Genomic DNA, 19,293 nt, shown 5'->3' with positions numbered 1-19,293 from the left:
AGTAAATAGCCCTTTTTTCTCTGATTTTTAACTTCATGAAAAAAACCTTTATGGTTAGGTACATATACCGTAATAACAGTTCTTTATTTACAATAAAGGGCCCCTGAAGGGATATAATGATAATATTGCTTAACACTTTCTCATTCATCACACATAAACATAAACGTATAAAGGAAATTAAATTAAAGTTCACTTAAAGTAGATATTTCTGAAAATTAAAATACTATTAAGACTTTAATAATTAATGAAGTGGACATTAAGATTGAAGTTAGAATAATAAAGTCAGAGCGTCTTGACCCTATATAACCCTGATAGACATTCTGGCAACAGCTGATGAAATGGCTGATGAATTCATTAAGCATCAGGCATTTTTCTTCATGCAGAATACATTCATATGATTGATCAACAAAACCATTCTTTCCCATTACTTTTACCCCTTAGCAGATGTTTGATTTTCTTTATGAAAAATCAAATATATTTCTATTTTATATTATTTAAAAGCCAGAAATATAGGATCAATTTTACATACAAGTACATAGCTATGAAACCTGCTATATTTAATATTTCATATTTTAAATCAGCTGTTAGCAAATAAACATGGACCATTTATTTCTTTACATTTTAATCAGCTGTCATCATTTTTGGCAGGGATATTTAGTTTCCTTCACATTACATAGATCTACAAACACTACCATTGTACATTATGTCAGAATTATTTTCATTGTACAATACAGGATTACGTCAGGGATGGTTTTACTTCACAATAACAGTCAGTTCAACGGTCTGTTTATGGATTTTCCTGACAAGTCGTGTAAGCCCATACTAGACACCCACTTCGTATTTCCCAGCATCAATAATCTTCTTGTCAACGCTGATAAAAATCAATACAAGAGAGATTCGGAAGCCTTTCTGTCACATAATATTCTGACCATGTATACAGGGACTAAATTCAACAACCTCTATTTGCATGAAATTGAATATCTGCTCTGTCACATAATATTCTGGCCATGTGTATAGGGACTAACTTTAACCACCTATAAAGCCGTTCTGTCACATAACATTCTGATCATGTGTACAGACTACAGGGTCCAAATTGAATAACCTTACCTCTATTTGCATGTATATCATGTTAACAGTACGTTATATTTGATACAGGTACCTTACACGTTATTTCTACAGCTGATGTAATTTGAACATGTATATTCTTAAATAATACTGTATAGCCTAAAACACCTGTATAAATTGACCCTTAAAAAAGAATGATGTTAAGGATGTACACCTCTGAGGAGCCAAAAATTTCTAGAATTAAACTTTTTTTCTTAACCTGATTTTTGGGTTTATAAGACTGTAACAAAATAATTGGTGAAGAAAAAATCATATGGTGGTGCACTTCTTTTTTTGCTACGACTCTTTGAAAATGCCCAATTTTGATGATTTTCCCATTTTTCATCAATTTTTACCTATTTTTGGGCTATTATCGTGAAAAAAATCACAGTTCCACAATTAAACTTTTTTTCATACTTTCTATAAAGATGAAGTGGACCAATCTGAATAAATTTTACTTAAAAAAACTATAGGTAGGTGTTAATATAAGAAAGTTTTATCATATTTTGACGCTTTTTTGTGTAAAATTTACCATGCTGTCAAATTTCTATTTTTGGGATTTTTCTCAGTTTTAAGAACATAATGCATATTATTTCAACTTTTTTGTTATAAATAATTGAAAAAATACATATCTAAGAAATTGGAAAAGACCAAAATGATATGGGATGTACATGATTCTTGTAAAATCATTTTTTGTATCCCTCACCCATTTTCTCAAAATTTTGGCTAAAAATACTGACTTGATTGGTCGTAAAATTTGAAAACTGGATTCCTAAAAAACCGTTCGTTGTAAAAACACATTTTTTTCACAGAGTTATGTTTGATTATAGTATTTTTAAAATTCATTATTATTTTTCACTTGTATCACATTTTTTTGAAATAATTCAGGAACGAGATTTCAATGAGACTGAACGAGACTGAAAAGTCAGAAGAATACATCCTTAAAAGGATTTCATGTCAAAAATGACAAATGACATATCTTTACAAAATTCTTAATTCACGTGGAAGTGCCTAGCTAGATAATTAATATGAAATTTAAATGTTAATAAAAACCCTGCACATTTTAACCTAAACATGGATTGTCTACCTCTTCTTTTTTTATTAATTTCTCTACAAATTTCAAAATAAGCTCTTTACAACATGGAGCTCATAAAAAATGAACAGAACGACTGTGTTATTATACAGTGGTCTCGCTAGCCAAAAATAGAAGGGCGCCGCGCCCTGGGTGCCCCCAGCCGCGCCCTGGGTGCCTTCATCCGCGCCCTGTGTGCCTTCATCCGCGCCCTTCTGCCCTGACGTCTTTTTCCAAAATTCTCTTGTGCCGTTTTGGTAAAATTGCCTTTTGTTTCATCGATTTCTGATCTCCAAGTTAATTACATATCTGACACCTGTGTGATTGCCCCCAGGTTAATCATGTCATTATAATCAATTACAATGACAAAGACTTCAAAGGTGTTAATATCTAGGTAATTTAATTAGGACAATGTATCTTTTTGTCATACATTTGATGAATGTGTCAGCGAGTGTGTTTAGCTTGGGTCGGCATTTTCGATTTCCAAGTCACAATGGAAGAGTGTATAAATGAAGACTTTCATGACTTTAGAATTGAATTTAAGTCATCAAAATAAAACTATGCCTTCACAGAAATGCCTTCCATCTCAACTTGTTAGCGACAAGCACAGTTTTTAATTAACGCAAACGTGTTGGAAATTAATTTTGGAGTTACTTCCCCTGTTTTAGCTTATTACAAATTTGTGCTCTAATAATATTATCTAGTATCAAAAAAAGGAATAAAGAACCAATTGAATATATAATAACATAATAATGTTACCTTAAGGATATTAACTGTCTATGAACATATTAAAAAAAATATATTGCAATTTCTGTTTGATAATTATACTTTTAGCAATCCATGTTCTAAACATTGATAAATTAGTAATACACAAAAAGTTAGAGATAATACGTTTAAAAAGCTGAAATTCTTATAAAGATAGAAAAAAAATTCTTCGGCAATGGGTAGAGTGAAGCTAAACTATAAACACATAATATGTTGATGAAGATGTACTATATAATTCATAACTACACTAACAATGAAATAAAGACTATAGTTAAAATGCATCTTTATTTTAAAAAAACAACATATACAGTAAAAAAAAATAGATTCGTTAACTCGTGATACACACAGAAACGTAGACAAAAAAAATAGCAGTGCCTTTTCTTATCATAAAAAGTGCCCTGCCCTCCACTGGCACCCTGCCCCTTTTGATTTCTAGCTAGAGCACTGTTATATATGTAAATTTCAATTCCAAGGTAAACAAGATCACTGCAGTCAATATGGTTCTATAAATTACATCTGAACTGAAGAACTTAGTCAACATAACCTTGGAGAAACTCAATTAATTATCAGATATTGGATACTAAAGTTATGAAACATAGAGCTAATAGTAATTCATCAACTGAGCATCTACGGGAATCAGATACTCTTTGTTTGGTAATTCTAACTTCATATTCCTATGTTTATGCTTCATCCTTGTAACATTTACGATATTATTTTCAGAAGATGATGATGAAAGAACTGAATCAGTTGTCTTTAGGGCTTGAATGGATCTTGTAATGTATAGAATCGATGAAACATTCATTTTCCTTTTCTTTCTGTTTTGTCAGTGTCTAATAAGCATCATACAAATAAGCTTAATTTGCTTAATAATGATGCCCTTTCAGCTTGTTTTATTATAATAGGAATAACCTTACATCTATGAACCAATCTATTTTTAGACTTGGCAACATTTCAGCTCTAAAGATTAACAACAATGGCTGGACTTTCAAATATGTAATGTAAATATGTTACTACGTAACAGGAATCAACATAGAAGATTTTTCAAGGGGAAGCTTATAAAATAATATTTACCCAGTTTTTAAATATTTATATTCATTACACTTTGTACCATTTGCCGTACACTCAAATTATTTGAAATAGATATATATGCCAGTCAAACAAAAATGTATTTATCTATATTGTATGGGTAGGGGGGAAAATGAAGCTTAATTCTAGCCTTTCAAAATTTTACTGATCAATCATCATCTTCCAAACTGATCTCATATATTAATTTCAAAATTTAAAAGGTTTCTGCTATGAAAATTAAGTTAGTTTAAAGTGTAGCTTTAAATCCAAGGCAGAGGAGCATCACAATTAAATTGTTGCTGTCCCTATAAATAACTTTTACAGATGGAGGAACCATTGAAAATTTCATGTGCACATTTGAACTCTTTATATATACATGATATACAAGCCCCATTTAGAATTATTATGACATAAGATACAAACTTTTTAAAGGTGAAAGGATGACAAAATTTATCAAGCTTGGATTTTACAAAAATCTCAACCCTTCTCTAGTTTCATTTTTAACCTTCAAAGCACATGAACAAAGAGTTTTCACTAAAATTGCATTATTTTTGTAATCTAACAAACAACAATCTCAGTTTAATTTCATCTTATTGGAAATTGGTTTGACATTTAGCAAATATCTTAAGACACGACCAAAAAAGAACAAATCTCAATTTCCTAAAGAGAAACCTTCTCAAACACAAATCAATTTTTCCCTTTTAATGTGAAAGATGTTTTGAAGTGCTTCAAATAAAATGAAGCAAGGAGAAAGACCTTATTGGAAATTGATTTTACAAGCTACGACATCTTGTGCCCAGACAAGCATTTAATTTCAACACGCCTACAGAACACAGAATGCCCAGGGGCGACAAAAACATTTGTTAGTTAGATTGGATTCCACCTTTCCTGTACATTTCTATGTAAATGATTACACCGTAATCTGTATTGATTTCTATTTCATCAATAATGAATTCCTACTCCTAATGAGTTCATGACTGTACAATAATGTGCAGAATTAATGTCACATCTTCATCAAGACCAATTCATTTATGGTAATGTATTTTTATGAATGGCATACACCTGCTGTTTAACAGCAAATAGCAAACAAACACTAACTCTTCAAGGAAAACTATTTTAGTATACATGATTCTAACATTTGTGTTATAGCAACAGCATCTTCTCTGATCAAAACAACTGTCAAGCCATTAATGTAAACAAGTTACGAAACAATAATAAGATTGCTCAGAGGGAATATTTGTAGACACAAAAGTAGCTTTCAAATTTATTTCAGGAATTTTCAAATGTCTGCCAGATAGTTATATAGATCTACTAGTCAAGGTTTAAAGTTATGCAAACTGGTTTTTTTTCTGCTGTAAAGACCTAGGCAATTTTCTAGAAACTTGAAAAAAACAAATAAACAAAAAAACAAAACAAAAAAAAACCACCATTCTCTTGATGGATGCAAAATACAATTTTTATGTTCATCAGAATGATTTTTAGAAAACTGCATTTTACACTTGACTTGGTCACATGTAACATGAATATTTATATATAACTTTCATATTTGAAGATTTTCTTTCAAATATAGTGAATAATGTTAAAATAATTGTGAACAGGAAGTAATACCAAGTCATGTGACATAATAATCGTTTAACATGTGTTTTTCTCATTCTTCCTTTAATACATTCATCAAGTTCCCTTCTTATGTAATCGCATTAGAGCAGTCATTTTATGGAAGAGAGGGAAAGGAGGTATTTCTTTCATCTACACAATACTGTATGTAAATGTCTGGATGTGATCAGATAAAATCTATCAATCATTTATTTACATTTCCTATTTTCTTTATCAATGATTTTAGAAAAGATTATCTCGATTGAATGGCCATGAACTTTGAGTTACTACAATGAAATAAGGCATATGTAAAATACCATTTACATTACAAATCTTTCACATCTTAACCTTACTTTTAACCTCAAATTCACATCATACAATGCAATGTATAAATATGAAAATAAGGAGATTTGATAGGATTGCCAATGACACTATTACCCACCAGAGGTAAAAGGAAGTGGATGTAAGCAATTAAAGGTAATCTTACAGCCTTCAACAATGAGAGAAAATCAATACAGTATAGTCCACATTAAAAAGCACTGACATGAAAAATTCAACAGCTTGCATTGATAACTTTACCCTACATAATAGTTTCATAACCTGACCTTTAACCTATAAGGCCACTTAACCTTACCTTAACCATCAAAATCACATCATACCCTAACCTCCAAACTACAATATCAAATCATAATATAACCTTACCTTTAACCTCCAAAATGGGTAATTGCTATCTGTCTGTTCTCGAATAAAAAATCTTGTAGTTTTTGTTGCTGCAGTTAACATGTGCTCTGCTGGTAATCCTTGTGTTTGGGAAATGTATCGGATCTGTAGAAGCAATACAGGGGCATTTTAAGACATGTATACATGTACACTTACTATAGCTTTCTGCGAGTTTCATTCATTGAAATGGACGTTTAACATTGAAACATTATGCACATACTGCAGATTCATTTGTTTTGGATTGTACTAATTTTTGATGATTATGGAACAATATTGTATTTTCATGGATATTTGATATCTTGGTTATACAAAAGTATCAAAAGTAAATGACATAAGCCTGTGGAAAATTGTTACTATTATGAAATTTTAAATTTATGGTTCAGATCAATGTACCCACAAAATCAACAACAAATTGTATCCTACAAATAACAATGTATCAACATTATTGGATTTGTCTCCACTTATCAAATTGAAGAAAAAAAGCTTTTTCTTACATCTTGGAAACAAAATGTTTATTTAAAATTCAGGATTTTTTTTCTTTAAAATCCGACTAACGGTATATAATAAATTTTCAAAAAGAAAGAGCAGTTTGAAGAATCATTCATTCTTATTTCTAATGTAGCATTTTGTTCCTATGAACAAATTATTAATTTTTGTTGTTGTTGTTGTGAAAATAAAATCAACCAACCTGATCATATTCTGAGGAACCTGGATACAGTGGCCATCCTAGAAACAATTCAGCTATCACACATCCTAGGGACCACATATCAATAGCCTCACAAAATGGCAGACCCAACAAAATTTCTGGTGCTCTGTAAAATAAATGAGTATATTGTATGAGTAACATGCAATAAATAAAGTCACAGAATTAAATTTATTTTTAAAACCAATTTTATAATTTACACATTGTGTATTGTTAGCATTTACATTTTGTCACTAAGGTTTTGCTAGATATAGCTGGATTAAATGAAGAAAAAAAAAGACCATATATAGTTTAACATGTACATGTACATTAAACCATAAATCATTGTACACAATCATGATAATGAATGAAATAATTGACCACAGATAATTGGAGAAAAAATATATAAGAGCAATCAAATATGCATTGAAAGATTCCAGTAACTTAGTGATGCCACTGACAGACAAAATAACTGAATTCAGCAAATAATCTACCAGGAAATTTCAAATAACAACCTGGCCTTGAGATAAATTTTGGTAGAATCTTGTTGCTAACATTTAATGCTTTGGGGTTTATCAAATGATGCTGAATTAAAGCTTAAATTCAAAACTTATAGAATCAGGGTAAAACTTCGAATTCTCTACCATCAGTGTACACAAACATTTGTTCCTACATATATTTACAAAGAAGGAGGTATGAAAAACCTATATTCCCATTGAGGTGAAAAAAAAATAACATTTACAATTATTGTTTTAATTTAGATATTTGTTTCATCATGTTCATGGGAAATATGTAGACATTATAATGGTTCTAAGAATTTACACAGTAGCAATATCATTATTTAGTAGATACTTTTTATTGATGCTCACATATGCATATATATAAGACAATTCTTCTGTTTTCTTCTTAATTAATATTCAGTTCAAAATTTTCTTTCTTCGTTTATATTTATTAATATAATTAAAGTTCTTAAATAAGATATATATTTGCAATCAGAACATATTCAGTTGAAATCAAGGCAACCTCAACCTTGTTATTTTTTAAGATATTCATATAGCCAAATCATTTACATTTTGTTCACATAAAGCCTCATTAAAATTATTTCTACATGTACTGAAGTATCATTTAAATCTCTACAACAATTAAAATTTATTCTCTCTAACCGCAAAATATCTTCTTAATATAGTTTACATTTGACAAACATTTAAATTTTATTATACAGATCCTAACCTAACAAAGACATTTCACTGAAGTTTATGTTGGAGTATACATTTCTGTATATAACATAAGAAGTTTATGTAAAGGTCAAGGTTTTAATATATATACAACCTGAGATATACACAATGTAAACAATACCACTAACTACATTGTGTACTCTTCATTCATTGCACAGGTAAACAATGTATCTATGTGTGACTTTTACCTGTTTTAATTTACAAGTAAGATAAAGTAAAGTTACTTTAATTAAAGCATATTTCTTAGTGATGATTGAGATTTGAGATTTTTAATCTCTCTAGATTTCTATTTCAGAGGGTCAGGCAGTACCGAGTTCATTTTTCATAACAGAGAAATGCTTAGTACATGTACAATATTATGAAAATCTGACATTAAGTCTGAAATTACTGGTACACAAAATTTACTTTGTATGAAAAGGTACATGTATGTATTACATGCATGTTGACTGCAAGGCAATAAAAAACAAAGATTTATATATGGTAATCATTTTCCTTTGAATTCTTTGGCAGTTTTGCAATGATTAAGCTAGACTACAATGCCAAACACCAATCCATCTTCATAAAATAATTTTTAATCTTTTCATAAATCTAACATCTTAATTCAGTTTTCTTTGAAGTATTTTTTGGCTTAAGTATAGTTACATGTTAAATACATTTTCCTTTTCCTTGAATAATCACATAAATCCTTACATTAAACAACAAATGCAAATAGTGTTCTACCATGTAATTATGAGAAGGACCTACTTTTAACTTTACTAATATATCAGATGTAATATACATGTACATAACATGTACAAAACTTAAATAAAAGACTAAACTTGTATAAATCTAAATTTACATGTTTATTTTATACTTTCCTTAAAAAATTATCTATAAATTTTCAGATGTCTTAAAATAGTTCATCTAATTAGACATGCACGTACACCAAAGACATAACCCACTTTCAGTCGTTTATTTTGAAGAAAATTCACTTCCTAATGAGAATGTGTGCTAAATTATAAGTTCAAGTTGATGTGACCCTGACTTTACCATTAGCTAAAGACCAAAACTTTAAAATGAGAATGTACCCATTTCACACCATCACATTTCCATATTCAGTGAACCACAAAAGCTGGATCAAACCTTATTTAACATCCATTTTTTAAAACTTTACATCAACAGGTGCATGGTACTTATTTTTAGGTTAATAGGAGAGCAACTTCGTGGTAAACAGGAGCTTTAACCTTAAAAGGGACAGACTAGCTAACAGTCAGACAAAAGGACACTGACAGGAAAATAATATGTGCCAAAGGGATTGACTATATACAGTCATCTTCGCTAGCCAAGGGTTACGATCCACTCCCGCTCTCTTCACCCTTGGCGGATTGAGATAAAATTTCGGAGACACATGGTAAGGATTTTTATTGGTTGCAGTGGAAACTCGCTGCATCCAATCAAAAAGCGCCTATAAAATGATCACGTGTAGATGTAGAAAGTGTTTGTAAACAATTGCCACATGTTTATTGCGCAACAAGTCTTTACATCACTTAACATACGACTATATTTAGTGACAACTGGAATGTTTTAATCAACTAATAGAAGTTCCTGTGTATGTTTCAAGCACAAATGCATGAATGTTGACGTATATTTTCGTTTCCGGCTTTACCAAGTGTGTAGAATCTAGACGCTACAGTGTTTTTACCTCCAAATTGAAGAGTTCAAGTGCTACCATTGGTCAAGAATAATGTATTCGGAATGGGCGTGACTTTAATCTTCCGATAGATGGCGCAACATTGATATCACAAATGTTAGCTCAATCTGCCAAGGGTGAAGAGAGCGGGAGTGGATCGTAACCCTTGGCTAGCGAAGATGATATACAGTGTACCTATAGCTAACAGTCAGACAAAAGGACATGGGCAGGAAAATAATATGTGCCTCAGAGACGACTAACAGCTGTCAGACAAAAGAACACAGATACGAAAATAATATGAACCTTATATAATTAAATTCGCAGTCTGTGCCAAACTGGTTTACGGTTTGTCTGACCCAAATTTTTTTTGGACATTTTCTACTATATGTTCAACAGAAAAATATAAAAATTTCTGTCTGACCAAATGATTTTTTGTCTGACATTTCTTTGGTCAGACAGAGTTTGAGATACACTGGAGTCAGCAGATTAACAGTTAAACAAAAAGACATGTACAGGAGAACAATACAAGTATGCGCCCAGTTTATGGTTGTGTTTGTGATGCCCAGTCTTTAGGTTTTTTACATACACATGTATGTAGTGCTGTGTAAAATGTTATCTACCTCTCATTGTTTTTTTTTCGTTACGAAACCATGTACAGGTATAGTGGGTCTTTATAGGACGTGTGGTTTTTTATTGTCCCTTTGGTTTCTCATGCCTTTTATTCTCTACTATATATTTGGGGATACATGTACATGTAGGTATGGTATATAAAATCCCAACTTGTTTAACCCTGCCACATGTTATAAAATCAGGAAACACATCACTGGACTGGAAGTCAATGTTCTGACATATCTTTGTTTTAAATTTGTCCTTTAAAAAACATTATTGAATGGTTGAATCTTGGGTGATCTCATGCTTTATAGAAATTCTATCTGATATAGACACTTGTTTATGACTTAAGACCATACATTTTTTAACCTTGACCTCTAGATGATATATTTGATAAATTTTCTGGTTGAATTATGTTGTTGGATACACAGTGTGACAATCAATCGAGTGTACATAACACTATACATTTTGCACCTAACATCACCTTCTATTCACAAAAGAGTGTAAAGACAGTACTGTACATACATTGTACACGTAATAAAATATTTGGACTCAAAAGTTCATGTCTAGTAATATATGTATAGAGAAACATTTACGTAACCTTCCCCATGGTTATAAAAGTTATCTTATAGAGATACATGTAAAGCATAGTTTTAGAATTCTGAAAAAGCCTGTACCATGTCAGTTTTAAATAGGCACCTTTTAAATATGAGTTGTTATATACATGTATATCCATTTATTCCTTGGTCTGATTTTAATGCGTTTTTATGAATTTCACCTTTTTGAATAAAACTTCTATACATGTACAGTACTTGTGTTATACTTTTTGAACTATATATATAACAAATGTTAAGGTATTGATAATGTGTCTGTACTGTAGCTAACATACATTATTGTACACAATGTATCCAGGTATACAGATGTGTTGATTCATTCTTTAACAAAACTTTTACAAAATTCCCCACAGGATGAAACCCTTTATGTTTCACTATGGCCATTGACAGGCTAACTAATAAAATGGGAAGATTGAAAGATTTAAATATCCCTAAATTGCACTCCTTTAGATTGATTCGATAATGGTTTCCTATTTCTTGAGCCTTTTTCATAAATGTCAATTGGGCTTTTAATCTACACTGTGTGTCGCCAGCAAAGCCAGTTATCGGTCACTGATTATCACTGATAAATGTTCAAAACTATTGACAAAATTGTAATAAAACAGATTTTATTTCCAAACAATCCTACAAGTTTTAATATATTTATTGCACAGGCACATTACAATGTAATTGTACATTTGTATGTACAAAGTCAAATATAAAATTTGAATGAAATAATCAGTCATTTAACATTATAAATTATTTAATCAATTCCTGAATAATTCTTTATTATTAAATGTTAAATTACATTTCAGATATACATGTACATGTACAATGTATTATGCAGGCCGTGTGAGCCTTGTATACTTGTCATTTAGTGGCTTGAAGTCATACAATTTTAATTAAATTTCTCATTTAATTACGTTCCCTATATGTGTAGCTAATTAAACTAGAATCCTAAGTGGCATGAAATAATAAACAACATAATTTCCCTCTGGTGGTACACACATGCTCAGCTCTGAAACTTAAGCTTGCCATCCTGGATAAAGAAATTCTTTTCACTTTCAAGACAAGTTTAATCAAACAAAGTGGTTTATTTTTTTCTAATTTATTTTCACCACATGCAAGGGTTTAGAGTGAAACACATGTGAAACAAAATTAGCAATCTGCATGACTGCATGATTAAGGCTTAGGAAAAATTGTTTTTCATGATAGATTAAAATTTTCATAAGACAAAACTAGGATGTCATGTACAATTTTACTGAAATTCAGTATCAAGTCTGAATAGTCTTGATTTATTTTGTTGGTCAGTAAACATGAACATGTCAGCATACATGCATATGTATATAAAGTAAGCTGGAAACAAGAATGTGTCCCAAGTACATGGATGCAATCTTCAACCTGAACGGCAGCCCAGGCTCGTAAAATTGCTCTCTGGCCTTTAAAAATCATATCTACAGGCCAACAGAATCTAACAAAAAAAATGTTAAAATTGAGCTCGGGGTCTGTAGTTTTAACTGTTTATCGTAAAGACTGCTGGATGCCCCATCCCCACTATAATTTTCTATGTTCAGTGGACCGTGAAAATGGGATAAAATCTCTAATTTGGCATTAAAATTAGAAAGATCATATCATAGGGAACATGTTTACTAAGTTTCAAGTTGGTTAGACTTCAGCTTCATCAAAAACTACCTCAACCAAAAACTTTAACCTTAAGCAGGACAGACGGACAAACGGACAGAACGAACGAATGAAGGCAGAGACCAGAAAACATAATGCCCATAAATGGGGCATAGAAATCAGATAAGTCAGTTAAACTACTCCTCTCAGTCTGTAATAAACAGTTTCAGTTTATAATATGATAATATGGTGAAATGAAATAAAATTTTTGTTTCTTGAGTCGGTGACAATTCTTTGCCAGCCAGAAATTTAGCAGCTTTAAGTCAAGGGCTAGCTTGTTTCTAATTATAAATTAATAACTGAAGAGCAGTCTAACATGTACAGGTTCAACTTTTTTTTTACAGTGGGATCACCCAGATGTCATTGTACTGATTCTACTGAAACCTGCTAGTCCTTGACCTAAATTGAGTATATGTACATGTATAGTCTACTTCTTGCATAACCGACATGCACATTTTTTTCATTGTACAAAAAAAATGTACATTGTACTAGTATTTGTTGACTACTTAGTCAAGTTTGTATTGTTATCTAAAACATTTGCCTTGAACTACTTATTCTCAAGTACCAAGCTTAAGTCTTGTGTGTACTAGTACTACATCAAGTAATTTCTATTTTGTTAATCATGCTAATGGTACATTGGTATAAGCATACCTGTACTTACTACTACATCAAGTTCAAGTTATTTCCATTTTGTGAATGTTATGAGCAATACATCTACTATTATCATGCAAGCTTACCCATCATACTAAAACATCTTATCTGTAATATTATAACTTATAGTCAATTAGGTTTCTTACCTGTAGTATCTTGACTGAAGATATGTTGAACATACAGCTTTTGACACATGGCTTGCAGATCCAAAGTCTATCACTTTTACACGGTATGGAAATTGCACTGGGTCCACCAACATGATGTTTTCAGGTTTTAAATCCGCATGAATCAAATGGAGGCTCTTCAATTTAAGAAGGGCCGTTAAAACTTGTTGTGTGACAGGACGGATGTATTTAAGTGGCAGTGGTTGGAATTTGTTTTGTTTCAAGAAATCATACAGATTTTGTTCCAGCATTTCAAAAACCAAACATGTATGGTTTTTGTGCTGAAAGCATTCATATGCTCGCACGAAATTGAATTCGTCTGCATTTTCATGACTTAACCGAGTCAATATGCTCACCTCTATTTGTCCTTGACGAGCATATGATGGGTGATTCTTCAATATTTTAATGGCAACTATTTCATTAGTGCCTTTTTTCCAACATTTCACTACTTGACCAAATGTTCCACGACCGAGAAATTCTAGCACTTCATATGCATTATGACTGGTCATCGAATACAAAACCTCATGTTGTACCAGCTGATAATCCCCCTCGTTATTGGACGAGGAGGTATTTTTGGAGGTAGTTGTCGTGGCAACATTTGTGCCTTTATCTTCATCACTTGAAACTGGCTGTGTCTCTTGCACTTGGAGCTGCATGGGTGCGTCAAGGTCGTCACTCTTCCTTTTAATGCCACATCTCTGGTACGAATTTAATAGTTTAATTGTAGAAGCACGGATATAATTCTGAGTCTGATTATCAATGTCTCTTAGGACATTACGATTCTGTGGTAAAATATAGGCAGTATTATGTTGGTATACTATAGGGCTGCTTGATATTTCGTGTCTACCAAAAGCATTCACATCATGGATATCGGGTTCTAACTTGATCTTCTTAAAGTTACTAAATGCACTTTGTTTTGAACTGTACTTTAGAAAGTCTTCTTGCATCAGTAACTTTTAGTCTGCAAAATAAACACAATAAAAATATAACAAATTAAAAACAAACTTTGTAGTTTGACAGAAATCATGAATTGTAACGGCCTTTGAGACATGCATCTAATATTTTTGTTTTGTTCCTCCCCATCACACTTGTAGCATTCATTTTGATTTTACAAAAAATTGTGTATATGAACATTTGTACAAGTGCCTACTATTAAACTAATTTGAAACAACTGAATGCTAATAATCATTGCCAATATGAACTACAAATGTAATTTAGTAACACCTGCTGCAACAAAAAAATAATCAATTCAAGCATTGAAATGGAACAATTTACATGTATAATATGCACTAATATCATATATATATGTACAATGGAAACTACAAATCCTTCAGAAATATGTCACATTGAATTGTATATTATATACAATGTATAAGTATTTTCAGTTTAGAACCACTATTGTTCTGTCTGCACCAGTGACCTGTTTTGAGTGTCAAAAATCTGTAATATCATCTACAGGGCTAGTCTAGTGGATACAAGAGAGTAATACTATGAAGTATATTTCCAATAGGATGTTCCAAATTTTATTTCTTGAAAATATATAGGTAACAGTTATATTGTAACTACAAATGACAGTTTGTTTTTTACAGCAAAAAAAAAGTTGTAATAGTGGATTAGCAAACCTAATAAGACTATTGTGACCGACATGTACATGATGTATCTGTAATTCAAATGTTCCTAAAATAGGAAGTGGATGCATATGGAACATATAATATACATGTACATGTACATGTAGCATTTCAATATCTTGTTATTTATAATCAACAAATAAAGTTAACGGTAGAACTGGTTTATTTCTACAAAGAAAACAGTAATATAAATTTTCCAGTTTTTAGATTTCAGATTATCCTATAAATTGTTGGTAAGGCAGATGAATTATTTTGTGAGAATTATAATATTAAATTGTCTATAAACTTAATGTCTATCAGTTCTATAATAATGTATTTTTGGAAATTGCAAATGAAGCAACTTTTTCAAAAGATGAACAATCCTTACTTGATTTACTGACAACTTACAAAATGTATAACAAGTTGTTGATAACTTCTTATCATTGAAAGTTTTAAAGGCAACTAATTATTACTTCTTGAATTGATGTACATTTCTTTTACTAGTTTTTACCCCAAAAAATTATACTGTTATTGTTGTTTCATTTATTTTAAAATTTGTGATATTTTCAGTGAAAACTCACCTAAACTATAATTTCTGACAGTTCCCGGTTATTTCCACAAAAAATGTATTGTTTATAGAATAGTTCCCCATGAGGCAATTTACGTTGGTATCCGGTCTATTTGCTCTATTTACACCCTGTGTTAGTTAACACCTTAAGCTTACACATTTGCGTCCTAGGTTTGTTCACACCCTGCATATTCGCACCTTATTTGGCATTATTGTGATATAAAAAAGAAGATGTGGTATGATTGCCAATGAGACAACTATCCACAAAAGACCAAAATGACACAGACATTATCAACTAGAGGTCACCATATGGCCTTCAACAATGAGCCAAGCCCATACCACATAGTCAGATATAAAAGGCCCCGATAAGATGTTTAAAATTCATGCATGATTGTTGTGATACATACAATGTATGTTAGATGGGGTTTGTATTGCTCAGTCTTTACAAAATGTAGTTTTTTATGTTGGGTTTAAATTATATATTCACATACATGTACTGTTTTTTGAGTTTTGGTACTGCTTTTTTCCCATGTTTATTTTCGATTTATGTTTGCATTTGGAATATCCCATTGTTAGCCTCTCTTGAGCAATTAGCCTAGGAAGGTGGAGAAAAAAATCTAGTTGGGCATTTTTTGTTGTAACAGTTAGCTTGATATGATCACAAGTAAAAACAATCCTGATTGTGACAAGTTAAGTTTTATTATTATTGATATAGCCTTTCTGAATCTTCCTCCCTCCTTTTAAATTACAAGTCTTGTAAGAGGGTAGAAATGCCCTTAACAGTCAGGCCTCAAACAAGCATTTTCCGCTACGTATATACTGTTAGTATCAAATTGGTTAAAATTATGCTGTATTTCTTCATAGGTCTCAAATAATTATCATTGTTGTAATTTTGGGAAACAAATTAACGCAAATTGATTTTTTTTATCATCATGCACCAAAATTGATGTTGAAGCCATTTGCCAAGAATTTTTATTGTTATTCCAGTTATTCCCAAGCTCCATCAGACATCTGGCAATGTCCAGTAAAACTTCATCAATTACTGGGCAAAATGACCAGTGTAGATGCAGGAATTTTGTTATAATCATAATGCAAAAGACTGCTTAAACACTGACTGGACCAGTAATGCTTGAAAACATACTAGACCAATTAAATGCAAAAGACCACTGAGGACTGAGAAATCTTTGGAACCTTTGCTATTCATTATGTCATTATGAAAGTGCCCCCATTACGACCCTGTTATAATGAACTTCATACATGTGAACCTCCCGACGGGAGTACAATAATCCCGTTTTCAGGGGTCTCCTCCCGTCCTCCCGTTTAGGAGAAAAAACTCCCGTGTATGAAATATTTCATGAATGAAAATTTTCAGCCGCCATATTAATTTGTTGAATTCTTACTATCGTATGGGTGTAATTGACACCTGTGTTCAATTTTACCTGTAAATCAAAGAAGATGTATAATTTATGGCTTCACTTGACATTGGGTGTCAAACATACTGGTAATCAACGATGTTTACCTCTGGCTAACTGCCGTTGTTTAATAAAAACTTTGTATATTGGAAATACGTTTTTGTTACTTCCCTTTGAATTATCCTGTTTTAAGTTATTTTACTTTTAAAAACGTAAATTGTAAAAAGACTATAAATGAATAATATTTTAATCAAATAATCATAAAAGGATGGTAATTAAATGAATTTAAATGTTTTGGGACAAATAAAAAATATAAATTTATAAATTATTTTAGCAATCTAGACTTCTTTTAAAGGATTAAATTGAAGTTTATATAATAAGTCTGTCTCTTTTTATGATGTCTGCTGCTATTGGATATAGTCTAGAAAAAAAAGACTGAATACAAATCCTAGATAGCATATTTCTTTCTTATTTGTCTATACAGTTACCAATGATAAGGAGATGGAGACATCTATACAGATAAGATTAATAAATATTATAATGATTTATTTGCAAGCAGTGAACAATCAATTATCAAAAACAAAACATTTTATTTTCATTCAAATAGAAAGGCAATAAGAGTACTATAAACATATTACAATTTGATGGAAATTTGAAGAAAAAAACACAATTTCTACATCATACGGTTACATTTACGACAAAATTTATGTCGATAAAAAACCTCCTGATCTGAGTCCTAATCTCCTGACCAAAATTTCCAAATCTCCTGATCTGAGTTTCACAGTCCATCACATGTACATGTATGGAACTTGGTCTTTGACCATCATGAAAATATTAATTATTCAAATAGTTCACAAAACACTATAATAAAATAAAATTGAGAATGGAAATGGGGAATGTGTCAAAGGGAATATATAAACATGATAAAAAGAATCGGTCTACGAAAGTAACGTTTGGAGGACTTCACTTACATTGTATTTCAGAAAAAACCTGTAATGTCTCCATTTTACAGTAATACTCCAACTCAAATAAGATTAAAACAATGTATTTAACACAAACCTTTTTAAAAGGGTGTGATCATGTCAGGGAGCCACATGTTTCTAATATTTTTTTCACATCTGTTTTTAATTTAGTGATACTGAACTTGAAGTGGATTGTCTGCTAAAGGTGGAATTTATTAAAAATAATGACCAGGAGTCGGTTTCACAAAAAAACTAACGAGTAAGATTTATCTTTCGTATACTGAATTGTTCATGTCAGACTTATGATCAACCTTAATATTAATATTTTAAGGGTTTTATTTGGGGAAACAGACTCTAGACTTCCAATACTTTATATTATATTTCACATCCTTTATGTTTAATCAAAATACCTGGATTGGGTACTACTAATATGTATACCAATTGGAAGTCTTCAATGTAAACACTCCTACTGTACATGTGCCCATGGTGCAATATTGCCAATATACCTGAGCATGATCAAATTACCTGAATATTTTCAAGATTTCATAAGAAGTTTTCAAGTACATTGCAACTTTCTCACATCAGATTCAAAATTATTTTTATTTTTTTAATAATCTTTCAATAGATATATAAAGAAAACAGTTTATACAAGACATAACACTGGTTACCATTAACGTAAACATGACGAATGTAACCTTGACTTGAAATGTGACCCCGATAAACAAGGCGGAAATTAACCGCACATTGCAACGGTTTGTTCCGCATATGGTCATCTGTAATTCCTTATTTTCATTATTTATCTTATTATTCAACAAATCTTACCTTTCCTGAATATAAATCCAGTTATAAGAGCACCTGATGGTATGTGTGCCCACTTTAAATGACATCAACAAAGAAGATCAGATTTTTGTTGTCGATACATTGGTATTCCAGTGCGTGTTTTGTTCCGTTTGAAGCAGAAAGTAACCCTCGTTTCACTAAAATTATCAGTCTGTTTGCTTCCCCCTTGTCATAAAAGATTAAAAAGTAAAATCATGTAGTTCTCTTCCCCGAAATATGTCTCAATATAGCCATTTTTCGTTAATTCATTCCGTAATGCTTTCGGGGGATCAAGTCGAATTCATGTTGATGAGACGTCGGGG

The 19,293-nt window shown here is 31.3% G+C and overlaps 1 protein-coding gene across 1 annotated transcript in view; it reads right to left on the bottom strand.

Annotated features, from left to right (window-relative positions):
• The window catches only part of LOC143083088 (homeodomain-interacting protein kinase 2-like), a 31,118-nt gene extending 11,825 nt beyond the window's left edge, over positions 1-19,293 (bottom strand). Inside the window, exons 1-4 of the mRNA XM_076259298.1 lie at positions 18,974-19,293; positions 13,585-14,563; positions 7,008-7,131; positions 6,302-6,424 (exon numbers count right to left, since the gene is read on the bottom strand). Of these exons, the coding sequence (XP_076115413.1) occupies positions 6,302-6,424; positions 7,008-7,131; positions 13,585-14,549 (1,212 nt within the window). The 5' untranslated portion in view covers positions 14,550-14,563; positions 18,974-19,293. The remainder of the gene's footprint in view (positions 1-6,301; positions 6,425-7,007; positions 7,132-13,584; positions 14,564-18,973) is intronic.

Source organism: Mytilus galloprovincialis, chromosome 7 (genome assembly GCF_965363235.1).
Source record: "Mytilus galloprovincialis chromosome 7, xbMytGall1.hap1.1, whole genome shotgun sequence".
In the NCBI taxonomy this organism is placed as follows: Eukaryota; Metazoa; Mollusca; class Bivalvia; order Mytilida; family Mytilidae; genus Mytilus; species Mytilus galloprovincialis.
The sequence above is the reverse complement of the archived record's forward strand: the minus strand, read 5'-3'. Positions and strand labels throughout refer to the sequence as shown.